This window comes from Toxorhynchites rutilus, chromosome 3 (genome assembly GCF_029784135.1).
Source record: "Toxorhynchites rutilus septentrionalis strain SRP chromosome 3, ASM2978413v1, whole genome shotgun sequence".
Taxonomy (NCBI): domain Eukaryota; kingdom Metazoa; phylum Arthropoda; class Insecta; order Diptera; family Culicidae; genus Toxorhynchites; species Toxorhynchites rutilus.
The window spans coordinates 293,474,539-293,493,972 of NC_073746.1; the positions used below are offsets into that span (position 1 = coordinate 293,474,539).

The 19,434-nt window shown below is 39.9% G+C and overlaps 1 protein-coding gene across 2 annotated transcripts; it reads right to left on the reverse strand.

The window, feature by feature from the left end:
* Positions 1-10,406: 10,406 nt before the first annotated feature.
* LOC129776215 (glycylpeptide N-tetradecanoyltransferase) lies at positions 10,407-12,722 on the reverse strand. 2 transcript variants are annotated; one of them, XM_055781728.1, is made up of 4 exons: positions 12,528-12,722; positions 12,147-12,455; positions 11,403-12,088; positions 10,407-11,340 (listed from the first exon to the last, which is right to left on the reverse strand). In XM_055781728.1, the coding sequence occupies exons 2-4, from the start codon at positions 12,436-12,438 to the stop codon at positions 10,771-10,773; spliced, it is 1,548 nt and encodes a 515-aa protein (XP_055637703.1). In that variant the 5' UTR covers positions 12,439-12,455; positions 12,528-12,722; the 3' UTR covers positions 10,407-10,770. The 2 variants fall into 2 exon arrangements, with proteins under 2 accessions (XP_055637703.1, XP_055637702.1); XM_055781727.1 differs by having other exon boundaries at positions 12,147-12,460.
* Between the last annotated feature and the right edge of the window lie 6,712 nt (positions 12,723-19,434).

Consider the following 19,434-nt stretch of genomic DNA (forward strand, 5'->3'; position numbering starts at 1 on the left):
GAATCGATCTTTGTTCCACCGTGGACCGATTTCCATCGCTGATGATGGTTGCGTGGACGTAGTTATTCTATAACAACACAAAAATGGTCAATTGAGGGCCCTGAGTTTGAACTCACGATCGATCGCTTGGTAAGCGAACGCGTAACCAAGTGGCTACGAAGATCCCCGAAAAATTTTAGGGTAGTTTTATACATATATTTACTTCAAAAATCAAAAGAAAAGTTAATCGATGGAGCCTTGAGTGTAAAATTTAACGCATTTTCGCTTGATGCCCTCCATTAGTCTTTACAGTGTCATCCGGTACCAGTTTCTCAGTTTTGACGTAGGACTACGTCTAAACGGAAGATATAGGGGGTGAAATGGAAATCTAGGCACTGAACAAGTAGGAAAAAATGCAAGATTTGGAACGCTTGTAACTCGAGCATTTCTCAATAGATCGCAAAGGTTTTTGCATCAATTGATAGGAAATATATCTACGCATCTATCATAACGAATAACATTTCATTTTTCTTGAGATAAAGAATTAAATAATTGTGAAATATCACGCATTGTCAAAATGCACTATGTGTCCATTTTTGATTGGTCCATTTTGTGCTCCTCAAATTGTACCGACCAAAACGGGCAACCAGAGCAGCAGCGAAATAGAATGAAGCACGATTGGAAAGGAAAAAGAAAAAATATGAACGAAACATTGGTCGCAGTCTCACACATGCGTAATTCTCGAGCCAGCCAGTCAGCTTAAAAATCCCCGCTCCGCTGCCGTAACGATCATTCTTTGTGTGGACACCGTCTGGACAACATCGTTGCTGGACGGGCTGGACGACGAGGGATCGAGTGCCTTTCTCAAGGCAAGAGGGCGGAGGTGGTAGCGCTGGAGTAGAGTAGAGTAGAGTTTTCAAAGGGCCTTTCTCAAGGCTAGAGACGAATGAACTGCAAAAGTTTAAAGTCTCTATAATACAATACCTTCCTTCCTTCCGTAACGATCATTCTCATTCAAACCATACACCACATCAGTTCGCATCACAACACATCAACAAACCAACCCAAGCAGCCATGTCTGGACATGGCAAAGGAGGAAAAGTGAAGGGAAAGGCAAAATCCCGCTCGAACCGTGTTGGTCTGGAGTTTCCCGCAAGGGTAGCTAGGCCGAGCCGGCGTTATATAGTTTCGGCCGCCGAAGTGATCGAGTTAGCTGGCAAAGCTGCTCGCGACGATAAGAAAACCCGCATTCGGAACAGAACACATTCGGTTCGGTGGACATCAAGACAACAGGCAGTTGCAGCGAGTAGCGAGTGGCAAACGCAATCGCAAAACGGCATCAGGTAGCAGAAGAAAAAAGTTTGTTCTTTATACAATCTGCTTTGGTGGCAAATCCAGAACAAGGCGGCATCAAGGACGTTCGAAATGGTTTTTTTTCAAAACCACGAGTACTAAGTTTTCTAAATTGGAATCATTCCATAAAACAAGGCGCTTTTCAGGGCCATTAAACCTTCCAAAAAAGAGTTTAGGAAATACAGTTCAATGCTTTCTAAAACAATATCCAAAATAATAATAAAACACAAATTGATGTTTTCATAATTTGTTTGCCAGGATATGATGAGTATGTGAATTTGGCAGTTGTTCTGAGGTTATTGATTTTCACCAATACTTAAATTGCTTCTAGATTGAAAGTACAGTAATTTACACTTACCTCGACATTTAGCTAATTGGACGGACCTGTAGTGCGACATATTTAGTTGGACATTTTTGTAAACATAGAGTTCGGGGTCCAGATTATGACCCCACAATGCAAGTCGACACTGTACCACTGTCATCGCAAATGTTCAATTACAGGTTAAAATTACCTCCAATCCGATACTGAGTGGTGGTAATGCGACGTGTCATTGAATGTAATTTACTGTAAAATATGTCACAAGCTGGATGGGAAGAAATTTTCCAACTGTGAAAGCTGTGGCGAGTGGCAAATGCAATCGCTAAACAGAAAGGTTTAGCCGAACTAGATGGGGATATCGAGTGATAACAAAACAATAAACTCTTTAGATTGAAGATAATTTTGTGATCCTGAAAAGGACCCTTTTTAGCCTGCATGTGAATCCAACGAGCGAACAAATCGTAATGAATGTATTTTTCTTCTTCTTCTTTCTTTGTTTTTAAGAGGCTTTAAACTTTGCAGTTCATTCGCCTCTAGCCCAGTGAAGAGCCACAATAAAACCAGCCCAGAGGGGACTGGCGAAAGGGAAACCAACAAAATCACTCATCAGACCCGTCCGCTCGACTCTCGGTTAAAGAAGAAGGTAGGAAGGGATCCTATGCTTCATAAGATATTTAATATATGCTGTAAAGAAAAGTAAAAATTTACTGATCCGAGGACCAAAGCAGTAACGAAGCACAAGTGACCTAGCGAAAGGCGTGCTCCAAAGCCAAAAAACAAAACGGCCCCTCTCAGGAGGATAGGAAGGAAAGGAGTGGAAAGGATTTGGGTGGGATTAGTGGAGTGGGAGGGGGTGGGAGTGGTATGGGAAGGAAAGAGGGGAGGAGTGGGTGTGGGGTGGGGTGAAATGAAATGAAATACAGATTGAATAGATAATAAAATATAGTGGTTTTGAATTTAATGGTATATAGTATAGCTGAAAAATGGAGAGGTTTATTTAATGAATTTATCCTCCTTGGTGAGTGTGGCTGTAGGAATAGGAAGTTGATTAAAGTATAATGTAATGGATAGAAGATAGATGTGGGTATGAAAGTATATATTATATTATTTGTTATTTATTATTATTGAATGCGTGTATATACATGTATGAATACCTTCCTTCCGACCCGTACATACATGTGTATACACACATAAACACGCATACATGACTGTGAAGTGGCGAACTTTAATAAGCAATTTCCAAGGTATTTAGTATTTCGGTTTAGATTTTACCAAAGAAGTCGGTTTCTTTCAGAAACGCAATTAAATTGGTTTCTTGGGTCTCGTCTCTACTGAGGATATCTCGGAGACTCTGACCTATGTTGTGTCGGACTCGAGCATCTTTGGTATGTTGACATTCAAGTAAAAGGTGGCTAACGGAAACCGGAGCTTCGTTGCAAGCACATTGGGGTTTTTCGGCTCTGCAGAACAAGTGTGAGTGGGTGAAGTTAGTGTGCCCAATTCGAAGACGGGTAAGGACTTGCCTTTCCTTACTATTGAGACGGTCCTCCCAAGGAAGAGTGGAATTTTTAATTTGAAGAAGATGGGTGGGACGGCTGTTTATCCAACCTATGTCCCAGCTTTCACGGACTTGCTGTTTTACCCAGCGGACAATGTCAGATGGAGGACAGGGCATGTCTGGGGGTTCTATTTTGCTGCCCTTGCCGGCCAGTATGTCGGCGGCTGTGTTTCCGCGGATTCCTGAGTGACCAGGAACCCAGCAGAAGGAGATGTTTTTATTTGAAGCAGCCTCTTCTGTTTGCTTAATCCATGGGTGTTTGCTGTTTCCACTTAGAAGATCGTGGAGACAGCTAGCTGAGTCTGAGAATATTGTGGTAGGAAGAAACTCATGGGTGCATTCTTGGGTAGCTATTAGAAGGGCGAAAGCTTCCGCACTGAAGATGGAGCATTGCGGTGGAAGAGAAAAGCTACCCGTGTATCTACTCTCAAAGATTCCACATCCAACTCCATCGGCACTGACTGAACCATCTGTGTATACCTGGTGGTTGATTTGAAAATTGGATGCAACGAGGTTATTGAAGCAGGCTTTGACTTTTGGAGAAGGGTCTCCCGCCCGAACTGCCTTGAGAAGTTCAAGGTTAATGTTCGGCGGTTTGACGTTCCAATTTCTTCCCGTCGCAGATGAACGTTCACATATATCGGGAAGATCTTTGTTCGTGAGATTTTTGAACCATGTTTTAGCTCTATGTATTAATGGGACATTGTGGTCGCTTTCGGGGAGTGACAAGTGACGGATGGCTTTATTCGTGATGGCTTTTGTTACCAGGTGGGTGAAGGGAAGTTGCCCACTTTCTGCCATTACAGCAAGAGTAGGACTGGTGGGAAAAGCGCCAATTGCGAGCCGAATTGCTTTATTGTAAATTGGTTGAATGGTGTTTAACACCTTGTCCCCTCCACGGCTGAAGGTGCCTATTCCGTAAAGGATTTGTGGGACCAACCAAACATTTACAACATTTAGCAGCGTCTTTCTATGGCCAGAGGCTAGGTTGCCTGCGATAGCCTTGATGATGTTCAATTTCTATCTGGTGGCTATTTTGGTCTTTTGGGAATGTGATAGGAAGTTGAGTTTCTTGTCGAAAGTAACCCCTAGTATTTTCAATGTCCTCATTGTAGGGATCGGGATTTTGTTGAGCTGAAGATAGGTTCTCCTTCTGAGAGCTTTTCCGATATGTATGTGTTTGGATTTCTCCGGGGAAAGTTTGAAACCTGTTTTTAGAGCCCAGTTTTGGATGGAGTCTAAGGTTTTTTGAAGCCTCTTTCTCTGGATTAAGCCGAAGCAGCTCGTAGAGATAAAAGTGATGTCATCTGCATAGACTATGACCTTTATATGGTCCGGGATAATCTCGAATAGAGATTGCATGGCAATGTTGAAGAGGGTTGGTGAAAGTGCTGAGCCTTGTGGGAAGCCGTTTTCTGGGATTTTTAGAGAAGATTGGTGGTTGTTAATAACGGTTTTGAAAGACCGGTTTTCTAGAAAACTTTTAACGAAGAGACCTAATCTCCCACGAATCCCCCAGTCGAAAAGGCTTTTCAGCACTGGGTACCTCCATGCCCGATCGAAGGCCTTGGATAGATCCAGGGAAACAATATCAATGTGGTGTAATTTTTCAGTTGCGTCGTCTAGGATTTTTTCGATTGCTACAAGGCAATCTTCTGTACCTTTTCCCGCACGGAAGGCGAATTGTCTGGGATCAATCAGCTTATTTGACTCTAGAAAAGTCGTTAAGCGTCGATTGACCATTTTTTCCAAGACTTTCCCAACACAACTTAGGAGAGTGATGGGGCGGAAATTGTCAAGAAGATGGTTGTTCATGTCTGGTTTCGGGATACAGATCATTAAACCCTCTTTCCAGCAACTGGGGAGGGTTCCACTGTCCCAGACTTTGTTGAGGAGCTTCAGAAGTGCTTTTTTCCCGAGATGGGGTAGATTCTTAAGCATAGGGTAGCTGATGTCATCAGGTCCTGTGGATCCTTGTTTGACTTTGTTCAGTACCCAATCGAGCTCTTTGAGGGAGAGGTTTTTGTTGAAGTCAAATTCCACATCGGTATGAAAATCGATGGGAATTCTTTCGCATTCCGTTTTGTGGGTTAGAAAGGTTTGGTCGTAGTTTTGATTGGAGGAGGCGGAAGCAAAGAAATCTCCAAACGCCTCGGCGATGATTTTCCGGTCATTGGTGTATTGACCGTTAATTAGAAGATTATATTCTTTGCTTCTTTTCTTTCCATGAAGCCTGCCAATCTTACTCCATAACTCCTTTGTTGACGCGTTGGGATTAATTTCGCTGACGAATTTAACCCAACTGTTGTGTTTGGCTGTGTTGATAGCAGTCTTAGCTTCTTTGCGAGCCCTTTGGAACTCTGTAAGCAGAGTGGGTCTCAGTGGGCTGTCCGGATGGGCCTTTCTTGATTTGCGTAGGGCCTTACGTCGACCTTTGATCGCTGCCTTCAGCTCAGGCGACCACCATGGGACACATTTCCTGCCAGGGATGCCACTGGTTCTGGGGATGTGCACCATTGCAACTTCTAGGACAACTTTGGAGAATTCCTCAGCTGTCCAATCTCGTTTAGCGGAGAGGCGGTTTTCAATGTCAAACTGATAGCCAGCCCAGTCAGCGTATTCAAATTTCCATCTTGGCCTTGTTGAAAACTCTGGAGAAGTTTGGCCGAAGGAAGTGAAGATTGGAAAATGATCGCTTCCGCAAGTATCATCGTGGATGTTGCTTTGAAAAGCTTTGAAGAGAGTTTGTCTGATACTATAGTGAGATCGATGGCTGAAGTAGTACCAGAATAATGGATTCTGGTGTGTTGGCCGTTGTTAAGAAGGAGAAGGGAATGGTCGGATATGAAATCTTCAATGATGGATCCTTTTTGATCGAGGTATGCACCTCCCCAGGCGTATGAGTGGGCGTTGAAATCACCCATAAGCATGATTGGGGCGGGAAGTTGGGCGAACAGATGGTCCAGTTGGCCGCGTAGAGTGTTCGGATCGGAATCATAAGTGATGTAGATGCTAACGACGGTGATTGGAAAGGGGTGTTTAATGCGCACTACCACTGCCTGAAGATCAGTGGTAATGGGAAGAAGATCATGTGGAGTGCCATCTTTGATTGCGATTGCAACTCCGTTTTTTGAGGGGTTGGAACCCTCTTTGAAATATGTGATATATTTTGAGATGAAGTGTTTATCGAAGTTGTTTGGAGTCATAGTTTCTTGAAGGGCTATGACTGTGGGATTAGAGTTTGAAATAAGCATTTTCAGTTCTAGAATATTTCGTCGGATACTTCTGATGTTCCATTGTATCCCGAATTTCTGTGTTGGAGTGAATGTGTTGGTGTTTTTAACTCTAATTCCTAAGTCTTAATTGTGTGTATGTTTGAACTATTCAAAGAGAATTAGTTCGATGGTCCTTTACCCTTGGAAAGAGAAGCTTTCTTTGAGGTATTGGTGTTGTTTTTGTTTGGTGTAGAAGTCTTTGGAGTGTTTGTTGTGTTTGTGTTGTTTTTTGTTGAATGTGCGTTGCTGTTGTTGTTATTGTTGTTTTTTGTTTGATGTGTGTTGTTGTTGTTTTCTGTTGGTGTTGTGTTGTTATTTGTTGGTGGTGTAGTTCTTTGTTCATTCTTAGTTCTTTTCTTGTCCTTGTTTGTTTGGATTTCATCTTCGGGTTTTTGATCTGAATCTGAAGATGATCCTTTCGCCATTTTTCTTTTATTTTTATTTTTGTTTGGAACATCAGAAGTGTCCATTGAAATAACTGATTCGTTTTCAGATTCCGTTGTTGAGCTGTCGGTTGTCGACTCTGTCATGGAAGTATCGATTGTAGTGTCAATTGGGGGAGTGCTTTCGCGGCTAGAAGAGGCCGAAGCGGCCGAGGCGCAGTTACATTTGCAGTTGCAGCTGGGTGTTGGCTTTTGCAAGTTGGAGAGTCTGTCTTGCAGAACACTTGCAAAAGTTGGTCCATTATTTTGACCGTTGTGTTTTTCTTTCGCCTCTTTGTAGGAGATACCATAATCGATTCTGATTTTTGTGATGTTGTTCTCGGTTTGCCATACGGGGCATTTCCTATTCGAAGAGGAATGGTCCCCTTGGCAATTCAAGCAAAATGCTGAAGCGTTGCAGGTTTTAATTCCATCCTTTTGTTCTGGATGTTCCTGTCCACAATTTCGGCAAAGCGGGTTCTCGCGTTTGCATCGTTTGCTAGTATGTCCAAATTTGTAACACTTAAAGCATTGCATTGGGTTGGGGTAGAAATTTCTAGTCCCAGCCCGAATAAATCCAAAATTAATGAAATCGGGAACAACAGTTCCACGAATCGTCAAAATAAGAGTGGCAGTTGGTACAACAATATTGTTCTCCTTTCTGGTGATGCGCTTGACATCGATCACACCTTGATCGGAAAGCTCTGTCACCAGTTCGGATTCTTTGATGTCCATGACATCACGACAAGTAACAACACATTTGCGTTGGTTAAGGGTTGGGTGGTAAATCACTTCAATAGGGGTTTCATCAATTAATTTGTTGATTAAGAGGAGCTTACCAATGATATCTTCGTCCTTGGCCGTAAGGATATATTGCGTCCTCTTCTTGTCTCGTTGCGGTCGCGCTGTGTAGTACTTCTTTCCTACAGCGTTGGCGATCGTCTTACTCACGACGAACGGGTTAGCCGGAATCACGTTCTCTCCTGTGGCACGTAGTAACAGGATCTGTAGGTTGCCGTTCAGTGGATCGGCCCATCTTGGAGCAGTACGTTGGGTAGGTTTACCCTCGTACAAGTTTGTAGCCCGGCCTCCCGGAGGCCCGGAGCTACTGGAAGCCATGCTGTTGTCAGGCTATCCCCTAGGTATAGCCGAAAAGTGGGTTAATCTTCAGATGAAAACACTGAGAAATTTTGTTGGGTCTTTACACTTGGGGATATGTGTCCAGAAATTCGCACTTTTTTAGCAAGAGCACAAAACCACCAATTATCGCGAATAAACTTCCAAAATTATTTTAAAACTGTTTTTCCTACTGTCACTTCACTGTCCGTATGCGCGTGTTATTTCTTTTTTTTTTTAATTATAACTAGAGATCACTACAATCACTACAAAATAATTGGCAACACTCCCCGGAAAAAGGGGGCGTGGCGTCAGTGACGCCGTAAAAAGCGCGCGCTTTTCCGGTTTGCCGGTAAGCGCCCGCTCTCCACGGTCGAAACGAGCTATTGCCTTTTCCCGCTCTCCTTCTGCTGCCACTTAAAGATAATTAAAAATAACTCCTTCGGAATCGCCAGGGGGAGACGTCCTAGTCCGCTGTCCAAAACGCCAAACTGCCGAGCTGAAAAAAAAGTGACCTTCTCGGTCGGAGGTTAAAATCAGTATATGATGTATTTTTTTGCCATCGCTCCCTTTTAACGCTCATTCGTTCGTCTCGTTGGACTCGCCCCTCTGGCTGAGTCTGCCGATTTGTCTCTATCCTGTGAGTGTGTACCGCTAGAGTATAAAACACGCAGACCCCAAAAAAATATCTTATTTTCTTTCAAACCGTGTGGTTGTACGGCATCGGCATCGTGGACGTAACAAAGGAGGACAAGTTAAGGGAAAGGCAAAGTCCGACTCGAACCGTGCAGGTGTGCAGTTCCTCGTAGGTGTATCCGCCAGTTGCTCAGCAAGGGTAGCTAAGCCGAGCGCGTTAGTACCAGTGCACCAGTCCACCTAGCCGGCGTTATATAGTTTCAGCCGCCGAAGTGATCGAGTTGGCTGGTAAAGCTGCTCGCGACGATAATAAAACCCGCATTCAGAACACAACAAATCAAGACAACAACAGGCAGTTGCGGTGAGTGGCGAGTGGCAAACGCAATCGCAAAACAGCAGCTGGTAGCAGAAGAAAAATGTTTGTTCTTTATACAAACTGCTTTGGTGGCAAATCCAGATCAAGGCGGCATCGAGGGCGTTCGAAAATGTTTTTTTTCAAAACCACGAGTACTAAGTTTTCTAAATTGGAACCATTCCATAAAACAAGGCGCTTTTCAGGGCCATTAAACCTTCCAAAAAAGAGTTTAGGAAATACAGTTCAATGCTTTCTAAAACAAATGGTCGTGATGGACGTACATGGGGATCAAAGACAATGTAAAGATGTATTCAATGTACGGGGCTAGGTGGTGAGCCTTCATAAAAAAAACGCAAAAACACAACGCCAAAGGTTCTTTTCAGAACCACCAACATGTTCATAAAGAGTAAACAGTAAACTAATCCATTTTTCAGGTAGATAGGTAGGTATTCACGTAGGAGAAGAAAATAAAACAATATATTTAAAATATATATTTAACAAAAGCTGTCCCCTTTGTATAGTCCTTTGTATAGTCCTACGGTTATGTCCCCGACATTACCCACCCGTCTTTTTATGAAAGCAGTATCTGTAAGTCATATCGAATCTACAAACAAAGCAGTAAGTTTCTATATCAATATTTTCTTTTAAAACTAAGAGAATTGAATCGTTTGCCGAAGCAGAGCTGTCTGATAAATTGTCGTTCAAGGGTTTAAGACAATCCCGCGACTCTCGGACTAAGGCAATGCCAAAAAAATACAATTGTAGCCAAAGTACCCTCCGGAGAATTCCTAGGCGAAAAGGTTATCGCAATTTCTTTGCTTGCAAGCAACCAAAAGCAAAATCGAAGTACGGATGATGCAGGCTGATGGATGAATAAACGTGCGTGAAAGTGGATTTTCGACATCTCCCAGGCTTGATGTTCTATAAGGTTACTGCCAGAGATGTCCCCAGCAAATTAAGATTCGTTTCCGCTGATAAATTTGCCAGCAGGTTCATAATTTGGCAAGGGATGGTTCACTAGACATTCAAATTTGGTAAAAAAAGTGAAATGATACATTGTTGAATAAAGTATAAGATAGTTCCTTCTGTGGTGGCTGAGGGAAGACATACGACCGCAAAATGTGGTTGAAAATAAATACCCTTCATTTTGACTCAACCTTTTTATCCAATCAAAACCCCACAGATAGCACTCAATTTCCGATTCTATGTAACCATGAACTATAAACGTTGTTTCGAAAGATGACATTTTTTGAAGTCTAGAAAATTCAAAGACACATCGTTTTTACGAGCATTTCAATCTCAGGCTAGACAATTATGCGTTCCTTTGTAATGTAAACCTGTCATCCGCGGCTGGGAGATTTCTTTCGTCCATTTCACTTACCAAAGCAACATATGATGGTTACACACGAACTAGGCTTCATTTTGGAATACGCTATTGTTTATCAGAAAACCCCTGATGTCTTCTTTTACATCTGAACGCAACATAAATATACTCCTCCACTAATGCTACATATTATTTTTTTTGTCACCTAAATCTGGTATAGATGCATTACCAACTTTTCGCTAACAGAATATAAATAAAAATATTTATATATTCCGTTGGTAGAGTAAATTCATCTGCAAGCAGTCGACATCAAATACCAAAAATTTCATTCCTTCCACTTTTGACGCGGCTTTGGTCTTTATAGAAATAAATCTCTCCGCCAAATGAAAAAAAATAACAAAAACTTTTTCGACCCATACCGTCAAACAAGAGTTTATAATAAAATCAATCCCACATCCTCGGGTTGCATACTCGGGCATCGCCAGTTGTACAGATAGTACTGTAGATTACCGTCACCGATGCCAAACTTCAGCGGTACCAGGAACTCGCGGTTCTCCATCAGATCGAGCGCGTTGAACACATCGAAGTTAAGATTTCGCGCCGAGATGAGCGCATCGTTGATTAGATCCAGCCAGGGTGTTTTGGTTGACACGTTGTAGAAGCTGTAGGCCGCTTTGATGCACTTGTGCACAGCATGATGCATCACGGTCGATGGCAGCGTGTAGTAGCTAACCATATCGGTAATTTCCCCGGTCGAAGGATCCTCCACCACGAAGCAATCGATGATACCATCTTGGGGCAAGAACCAGTGCCGGAACTCGTCCTCGTCGAACGCTGGCGTTAGGTTGAATCCAGCGAGGTAGCGCTCCAGCAACCGGTGAGTCCCTTTCAAATCCGCTTCCCGCATTTTGCGGAAACCGGGTGTTTTCGTAGCGTCCGGCAGTTTATACAACTTGATCGTTCTCTGCATCGTCATGTTGCGTGAGAGGTGGGAAAATTTAACCTGCAATCATTTGATCAATAAGCTAGTCTGAGAAAGATAACCCCCGGATAAACCAAACTTACCTCAACGAGCTTCTTCGGGTTCAGAGACCGATGCCAGTAGCGACAAGAAGCGACCGGTTTCGGAAGCACAACACCAGCCGTGTAAACCGCTTGAAAGATCCCGGTAAGATTCACCCTTCTGGTAATCTCTCGAATCAAAACCGGAGCCAAACGTTTCGAGCGCAACTTCTTGTGCACACACAGAAAATTAATCTCAACCATTTTCTGTTTTTTCTTGTGCACATTAAGAGTGCCAGGGATAGCCGAAATGAATCCCACCAGACGGCCGGACTTGACTACCCTCACTCCGCAGTGCCATTCCGAACGCCAACCGGGTGGTTGGAGTGCCCACTTCAAGAAGGTCGGCTGGTAATCGAACCGGAACATAGCATCATCATCTTCAACATAGTTTTCGTTCAACAAAGTGTACAATTCCTTCAGCTGCAACGGATCGTCCACATTCAGCGTCTCCCAGGTGAAGCCATCCGGTAGCGTGTACGGTTCGGCTCGGATTTCACTGATTGATTTGTCTGCCTCTATCGGTTCATTCACCGCTATTCTTTCGTCCATCTTAGGCACCGGCTGTGTTGACCAGAACTTAAAGGACTTATTGAGTGCCTCTTCTGGCGTTTTCGCTGGCTTTAACGAACTCAACTTCAGCTGCTCTATCACGTTCATCAGCATATCCTGGCTGGGAATTTGACCACCTACAGGAAAACAAAAACGAATAATATATTATGCCTCAGTGCACAGTAATCTTCCTACCGGTACTACTAGCTGGTCCAGTGGACATTATCGCCGATTCATTGGCTCCAGCGGACGTTGAAAACACAGCACTATTTGTGGTACTGTCAGCTGATCCTCGGTCCACCTTGGCGCTGTTATCATTGTGCACCTTGTTCTTCTTTTTCTTCTTCGATTTAGCAGCCTTTCCAAGGCCGCTTCCGTCTGTGCTAGCTGATACTTCACCATTCTTCAGCGTCACAGATTTCTCCTCGCTGGACAAGCCAACAGACTCTGTAGCCACTACGGCTGAACTTGCACGCTGATCGGCCATCGGAGGCAGGAATTGCACTGCGCTAAAATAGACGTGGAAAAGTGATATCGATTTTTCCTTCACACATTTTTTCCGCCTTCAGTACTCACCTTGCCGAAGGAAACAACACCGCTATCAACCGGAGGGATATTTGCAGAAATGAAAACGCACCGCAACACAAGTGAGCTGATTGTAGGAATTATTTCGCTAAAACTTTTTTTGCAGATGAAAAACACGAGCAACTTTCGACCGCTGATATGCCAAAGACCGATGATGCGATCGGATATACGAGTGATGACAGCAGTTTCTTTCGGAAATTTTTTAGACAGTAAATTGACAGTTGGCACTGGTTTGTTTATATTCAATTGAGTTCCGCAGAAAAAAACACTGAAACAAAACTCAACTCGGGCGGGACATCGAAATTAAGTTTGACCGAGATGGAAAATATGAGGTGGGAAGATTTTTAACTTAAACAAAATCTATGGCGTCATACATTTTGTTTTTGCTTCGATTGAACTTTTGAGTTTTCACTTAGAAAAATCCTAGGTCGATAACTACCAAATACATTTGGTAATACAAAATTAGTAGAATGTACAAATTTTTTGTACATATTGTCAACAAACCCGCATCCCTACCAGAGATTAGTATGTTTTACTCGTTAACATTAGTAAGCTTGGATATTGTCATCTAGGTAGTGCGGACTGAATCAAAACGGCTGTCAAAAAAGATCCAATTGAAATGTCAAAAGAGATCCAACGATCAGGAGTGTTATTTTTCTTATGATAATCAACACTATAAAAGAGGTATTGTTGTCAAGGGCAAAAATAAGTAAAATAAAAAAATGAACGAACTACATTTTTCCGTCAATTGTTTAATTAACCATTGCATCTCTAAAAGAGCATCTCAGCCTTTCACTGAGCAACGCATTTTTAATGTCCCCTCTCTTTGTCATAACGTTTTTGCGAACGTAACAAAAACAAACAAAGTCAGAGTCACGTAAATGTTTACTCCTGCGATTTGGAAATATTCGATAAAAAGTGGAAGGAAGAGCTGCCAGATGATTTTTAAAAAAAGTCTGTAAAAACATGTGAATGTCTGTTAAAAATGTGGAAAAGTCTGTAAAAGTGTGCAGATCTATAGAAATGTCTTTTAACGTTAATTTTCACTTATTCATTAATACTTTGTACATCACGATACACGTAAGATTGTATTCTGTATATATATACAGCCATTCCATGCCAAACTAATATAGTGGTTCTCAGATCTTCGTCAAAAGTGGTAATTTTGTTCTTTATCGCAAAACATTAAACTCGTATTTTTTTAATTTGTCATTAGGGTGCCCATTTCCATTTTAGGGTGATACCAAAAATCATTTTTTTCCACTTTTTCCCAAAATGACTTTTTTCAAAAATTTATAACTTTCGAACCACTCAACCGATTTAGATGATCAACATATCAAATTTAAGCCAAAGAGCTTTAATTGAGAAATATTTAACTTGCATATCTATAAAAAAAATCTCGATATCAGAGATGCTATTTTTTTCGTTTTTGAAATATGATTTTGCAAAACTAATCGATGGTTCGAAAAACATTTTTTCCCCATTTTTCCCACTACAAAAAGTCATAACTTTCGAACTATTGGACCGATTCATATCATCGACATATCAATTTGAAGCTTACGAGTTATTTTTCTTTGAAAAAATATTACTTTTGCGAAAAAATAGAATTTTGTTTTTGTAATTATGGATTCAGTTAGTTTTTCATAGTTTTCTCGGTTAAAGATAGGAGCGCTATATTTTTTTATATTTTTTATGGAAAGCTGAGGATTATTTACCTAACATATCTCGATATCAGAGATGCTAAAATTATCGTTTTTAAGTTAGAATTTTGTAAATTTAACATGTTTTAAGTCTTCGATCAATATTCATATGTGACTAAACTAGACCTATGCTACCAGAATCCTATCATCCCGCAAGTGTGAATTTTGCTTATTGGCTTCAATTTAATATATCGATCATCTAAATCGGTTCAGTAGTTCAAATGTTATGATTTTTTGCAGAAAGTTATTTTTGGACAAATGGGGAAAAATGATTTGTTTTTAAAAATCATATCTAAAAAACGAAAAAATAGCAACCCTGATATCGAGATATGTTGTGTAAAAAATCCTCAGCTTTCAAGAAAAAATATAAAAAAATATAGCGCCCTCTAGTCTAAAGTCATAAAAAATAAAAAACCACTACAATCAATAATTACAAAAATATAATTATGTTTTTCGCAAGTTAAATATTTTTTTATAAAAGGCTAGGTCAATTTTATATGTCGATCATCTAAATCGATTCAGTGATTCAAAAGTTATTAATTTTCATTTGTCATTTTTGGGAAAAAGTGGAAAAAAATTATTTTTCGGACCACTTAATAACTTATGTGCTGTAAGTGTGTTTAAATGTTTCAACGATCTACACATACATACACAAACATACGCGTTGTTAATTTTTATGAAAAACAGTATTTCTCCGTTGATATATTGGACATCCACCAAGGCTTGCGGTCTTTTTTTTTATCTTCGCTTATTTTTCGTCGGCCTATTTCCGCCACTTTAGTGCCAATCACCGACATCAGGGAGGCGACTCCACCTGTTCCTACCTATCAGACTCAACAACTCATGAGCCGGGTCAACTTCTTTTACTTCCCTTCCGAAGGAAGACGTAACCAGAGATTTTTCACCTCAGAAAATCCCAACGACGCCAGCTGGGATTGAACCCAGGCTGATCGGATTGTGAAGCTGTTATGTTAACCACACAACCACTGGCGCCGTCTTAGGCTTGCGGTCTTGTCGTTGATGAAATTTATAAAAAAATGCAGTGTATATTTTCCATCCGCCATGCAAGGCTATACAAGTTTTAGATCACCACACGGCCATGAACCATGTCTGTCGTAACAATATCGAACAGTAACCCATATTTCGTCATAAGCAGACCCGAAAGCAGATGTAAGTTGTTGAAAATAGAATGAAAATTTTTATTCGATGTTGTTTAAATACTTAGAAGACATAGTCCTGACCCTACTATTTTTCAATAAATCTCCTTGCATTTCAGCAAAACAATCTTATCTAGAACAGAAAATAATTATCAGAGACAATTTTCGTTCAAGATTTTTCCTTACCTGCAGAGAATGCAATTGTTCATTAATTGTGAATAACCGTATCCTCTTTTTCGTCTGCAATGATGTCAAGGCAAAAGTACTTATGTGTATGAGTTCCAAACATCATACAAACCAGATGGGTCAACAAGAAGGACTGCCGGGCCGCAGGTTGAGTATCGCTGGTCTAACGTCATGTGTATTGATATATACTAAATATAATAACTTTTCTGTATTAAAACTATGGAAAAATGTCATATGGTGAGTCAAATATTTTTGATGTGATGAATAGATGTGATGAATGTTTTACAGATATGTCTGTAAATTTACAAACATATTTGTAAATCTGGCATCTCTGGTGGTCTGAGAATTTATTGCAAGAAATCGCTTGAAAACATGCATGAATTTGCTTGAGAATGAAGTGGATTGAGTCCGCACCACTTAGATTGTCATATCTGAAAACTGGTGAGAAAAGCGCATATTAATCATTTTCATTGTTCCCATAAGGCAATACGGAGGTATAATAAGGATATAATTCTGATACGTCCATTTTCGGCGAGAAAATGTAGCCGATATTGGGCTTCCGAATCATGGTTCTGCTTGACATATGTGTTTATTAGTACGGTCGAAAATGACTATAGATTGGTAGTATTTACCAAAAAATTCGTTATATTTACTAATTATTTCTCTCAGTGTTGATACTGAGACGGAGAAGGTGGTGTTTGCATTTAAGTTTTAGAGAAATGAAGTGTTCAACGCCTAACTGTGAGAAAATTATTACAATTGTGGACGGGAGGAAGGGCCCAGCAAACATTAAATTGTAAACCTTTTGCATTGATGTTTTAAGTCGTATATCGGTATAACAATCATCCTAATATCGCGATGTGCGGTATTGACAAATCTACGTTAGTTTTGCAACCAGATGGCGCAGCGAGTAAAATGATGTTTTGTTTCTTTTGTTTGAAATTCGTAAAATATATCAGATATATCAGAGTTTTTCTTCAGATTTCCCGATATAATGGGGTACAGACTAGGGGGCGTTGCTGATTAATGGTCAGCTGCTTCCCAATAGGAAGTATCCCGTGTCGGGCACACGTACAGAGCATTGAAGACAGCAACATCCCAATTACGAGAACACTTGTAATACTAACCTCGAGCCGACCGCGAGTAATCGGTTACATATTACTAACATAGATAATAAGAAAAACTGTCAAAATATTGAACTCCGGCCCCGTCAGGCTAACGCCATATGAGTGAGCCTTGATAAAAATATATATTTTGGAAAAAAAAGGATTTTTGTTACGTTGAAAAGGTTATAAAATCATAATTTTATATTGTTTCATTCATACCGCATGGAGAACGGCTTGCCCAGCAAACATTAAATCGCATATCAAGCGTATATATAAGATCATATGCCCTAAAATTTGGTTGGCATATAATGCGCCTAACTGGCATATGCATGCAAAAGTGGAGGCCATATACATACATGGCAAATGCTTACCGAATTTGTTTGGATGAATATGCAACTTTGACCGGCTATAATAGCGATTATGTTGGAATTGAATTGCGATCTAATATGAATATATTCATGAATTGTCAAAGCACCAAATTCGACTTTTGCCATACTCATATACGATTTATTACAGACATAGAAACAAAACAAATGGCGCAAAATATTTTCGTTAAATGTTTATTATAACCTCACGAATCGCCATTTTTATATATGAGTTTTTATGTTCGTTCGGCGTGGAATATGAATGTTCAAAATGACACAGATTGATGTTTGGTGAAAACTGCGAACTGGGTTCGAACTCCGGTCGTCTGGATTATCATCCACCAGCTATCTCGCGCGGCTATCTGAAATTTAATTCAACAGCGGTCAAAACTTCCGCGTGCATCAGCATTTCATTGACATTTCAATATGATGTAATATGTTCTTTATTAGGATTTAATATGATTTACTGTTTCATGATTTTCTTCAGCATGCAACACGATTTACTACAGTACTGATTCGATTTAAATTATACGCTTATACGACACACAAACTGCATCAGCGTAATATACGCATATGATGCGGATTAAATATATTTTACGACAATGTACATCATAAAATTGATGTTTATTATACCGAATTGCGACTTAATTTGATAATTATATATAAAATCGCGTTTTTACATTTTATGCGATTTCAAATATATACGATACATACTTTGATTGATATTATATGCGATTATGATTTATTCTGATTTCTTGTAAGACTTAGTACGTGCCCAATTATACGATTTAATGTTTGCTGGGTGGTATAAGTGTTTTAATTTACATTCTTGTACTAAGTAAAAAATGGGTTCAAATACTGCACATCCTTCTCGTATCGGCCTGACGGAATCCCCTACATAATCAATCATATCAACCAACTTAATCTGATATCGATTTCATCCACTAGTATCCACAGAATGAGTTTATGAATAATGCCCGACAATTAGTACTCATAACCTATATGCATTATCAAACATAGAAAAATTTGTAAGGGGTTGTATCTACCCAGCAAACATTAAATCGTATAATTTTGCACGTGCCAAGTCTTACAAGAAATCCGAATAAATCATAATCGCATATAATATCAATCAAAGTATGTATCGTGTATATTTGAAATCGCATTAAAGGTAAAAACTCGATTTTAAATACCATTATCAAATTAAGTCGCAATTCGGTATAATAAACATCAATTTTATGATGCACATTGTCGTAAAATATATTTAATCCGCATCATATGCGTATATTACGCTGATGCAATTTGTATGTCGTATAAGCTTATAATTTAAATCGATTCAGTACTGTAGTGAATCGTGTTGCATGCTGAAGAAAATCATGAAACAGTGAATCATATTAGATCCTAATAAAGAACACATTACATTATATTTAAATGTCAATAAAATGCTGATGCACTCGAAAGTTTTGACCGCTGTTGAATTAAATTTCAGATAGCCGCGCGAGATAGCTGGTGGATGATAATCCAGACGACCGGAGTTCGAACCCACATCGGAGCAGTTTTCACCAAACATCAATCTGTGCCATTTCAAACATTCATATTCCACTCCCAACACAAGTCAATCAAACAATTATTATTTCTACAAACATAAATACTCATATATAAAAATGGCGATTCGTGAGGCTATAATAAACATTTCACGAAAATATTCATTGACATTTCAATATGATGTAATATGTTCTTTATTAGGATTTAATATGATTTACTGTTTCATGATTTTCTTCAGCATGCAACACGATTTACTACAGTACTGATTCGATTTAAATTATACGAATTGCGACTTAATTTGATAATTATATATAAAATCGCGTTTTTACATTTTATGCGATTTCAAATATACACGATACATACTTTGATTGATATTATATGCGATTATGATTTATTCTGATTTCTTGTAAGACTTAGTACGTGCCCAATTATACGATTTAATGTTTGCTGGGTGGTATAAGTGTTTTAATTTACATTCTTGTACTAAGTAAAAAATGTGTTCAAATACTGCACATCCTTCTCGTATCGGCCTGACGGAATCCCCTACATAATCAATCATATCAACCAACTTAATCTGATATCGATTTCATCCACTAGTATCCACAGAATGAGTTTATGAATAATGCCCGACAATTAGTACTCATAACCTATATGCATTATCAAACATACAAAAATTTGTAAGGGGTTGTATCTACCCAGCAAACATTAAATCGTATAATTTTGCACGTGCCAAGTCTTACAAGAAATCCGAATAAATCATAATCGCATATAATATCAATCAAAGTATGTATCGTGTATATTTGAAATCGCATTAAAGGTAAAAACTCGATTTTAAATACCAT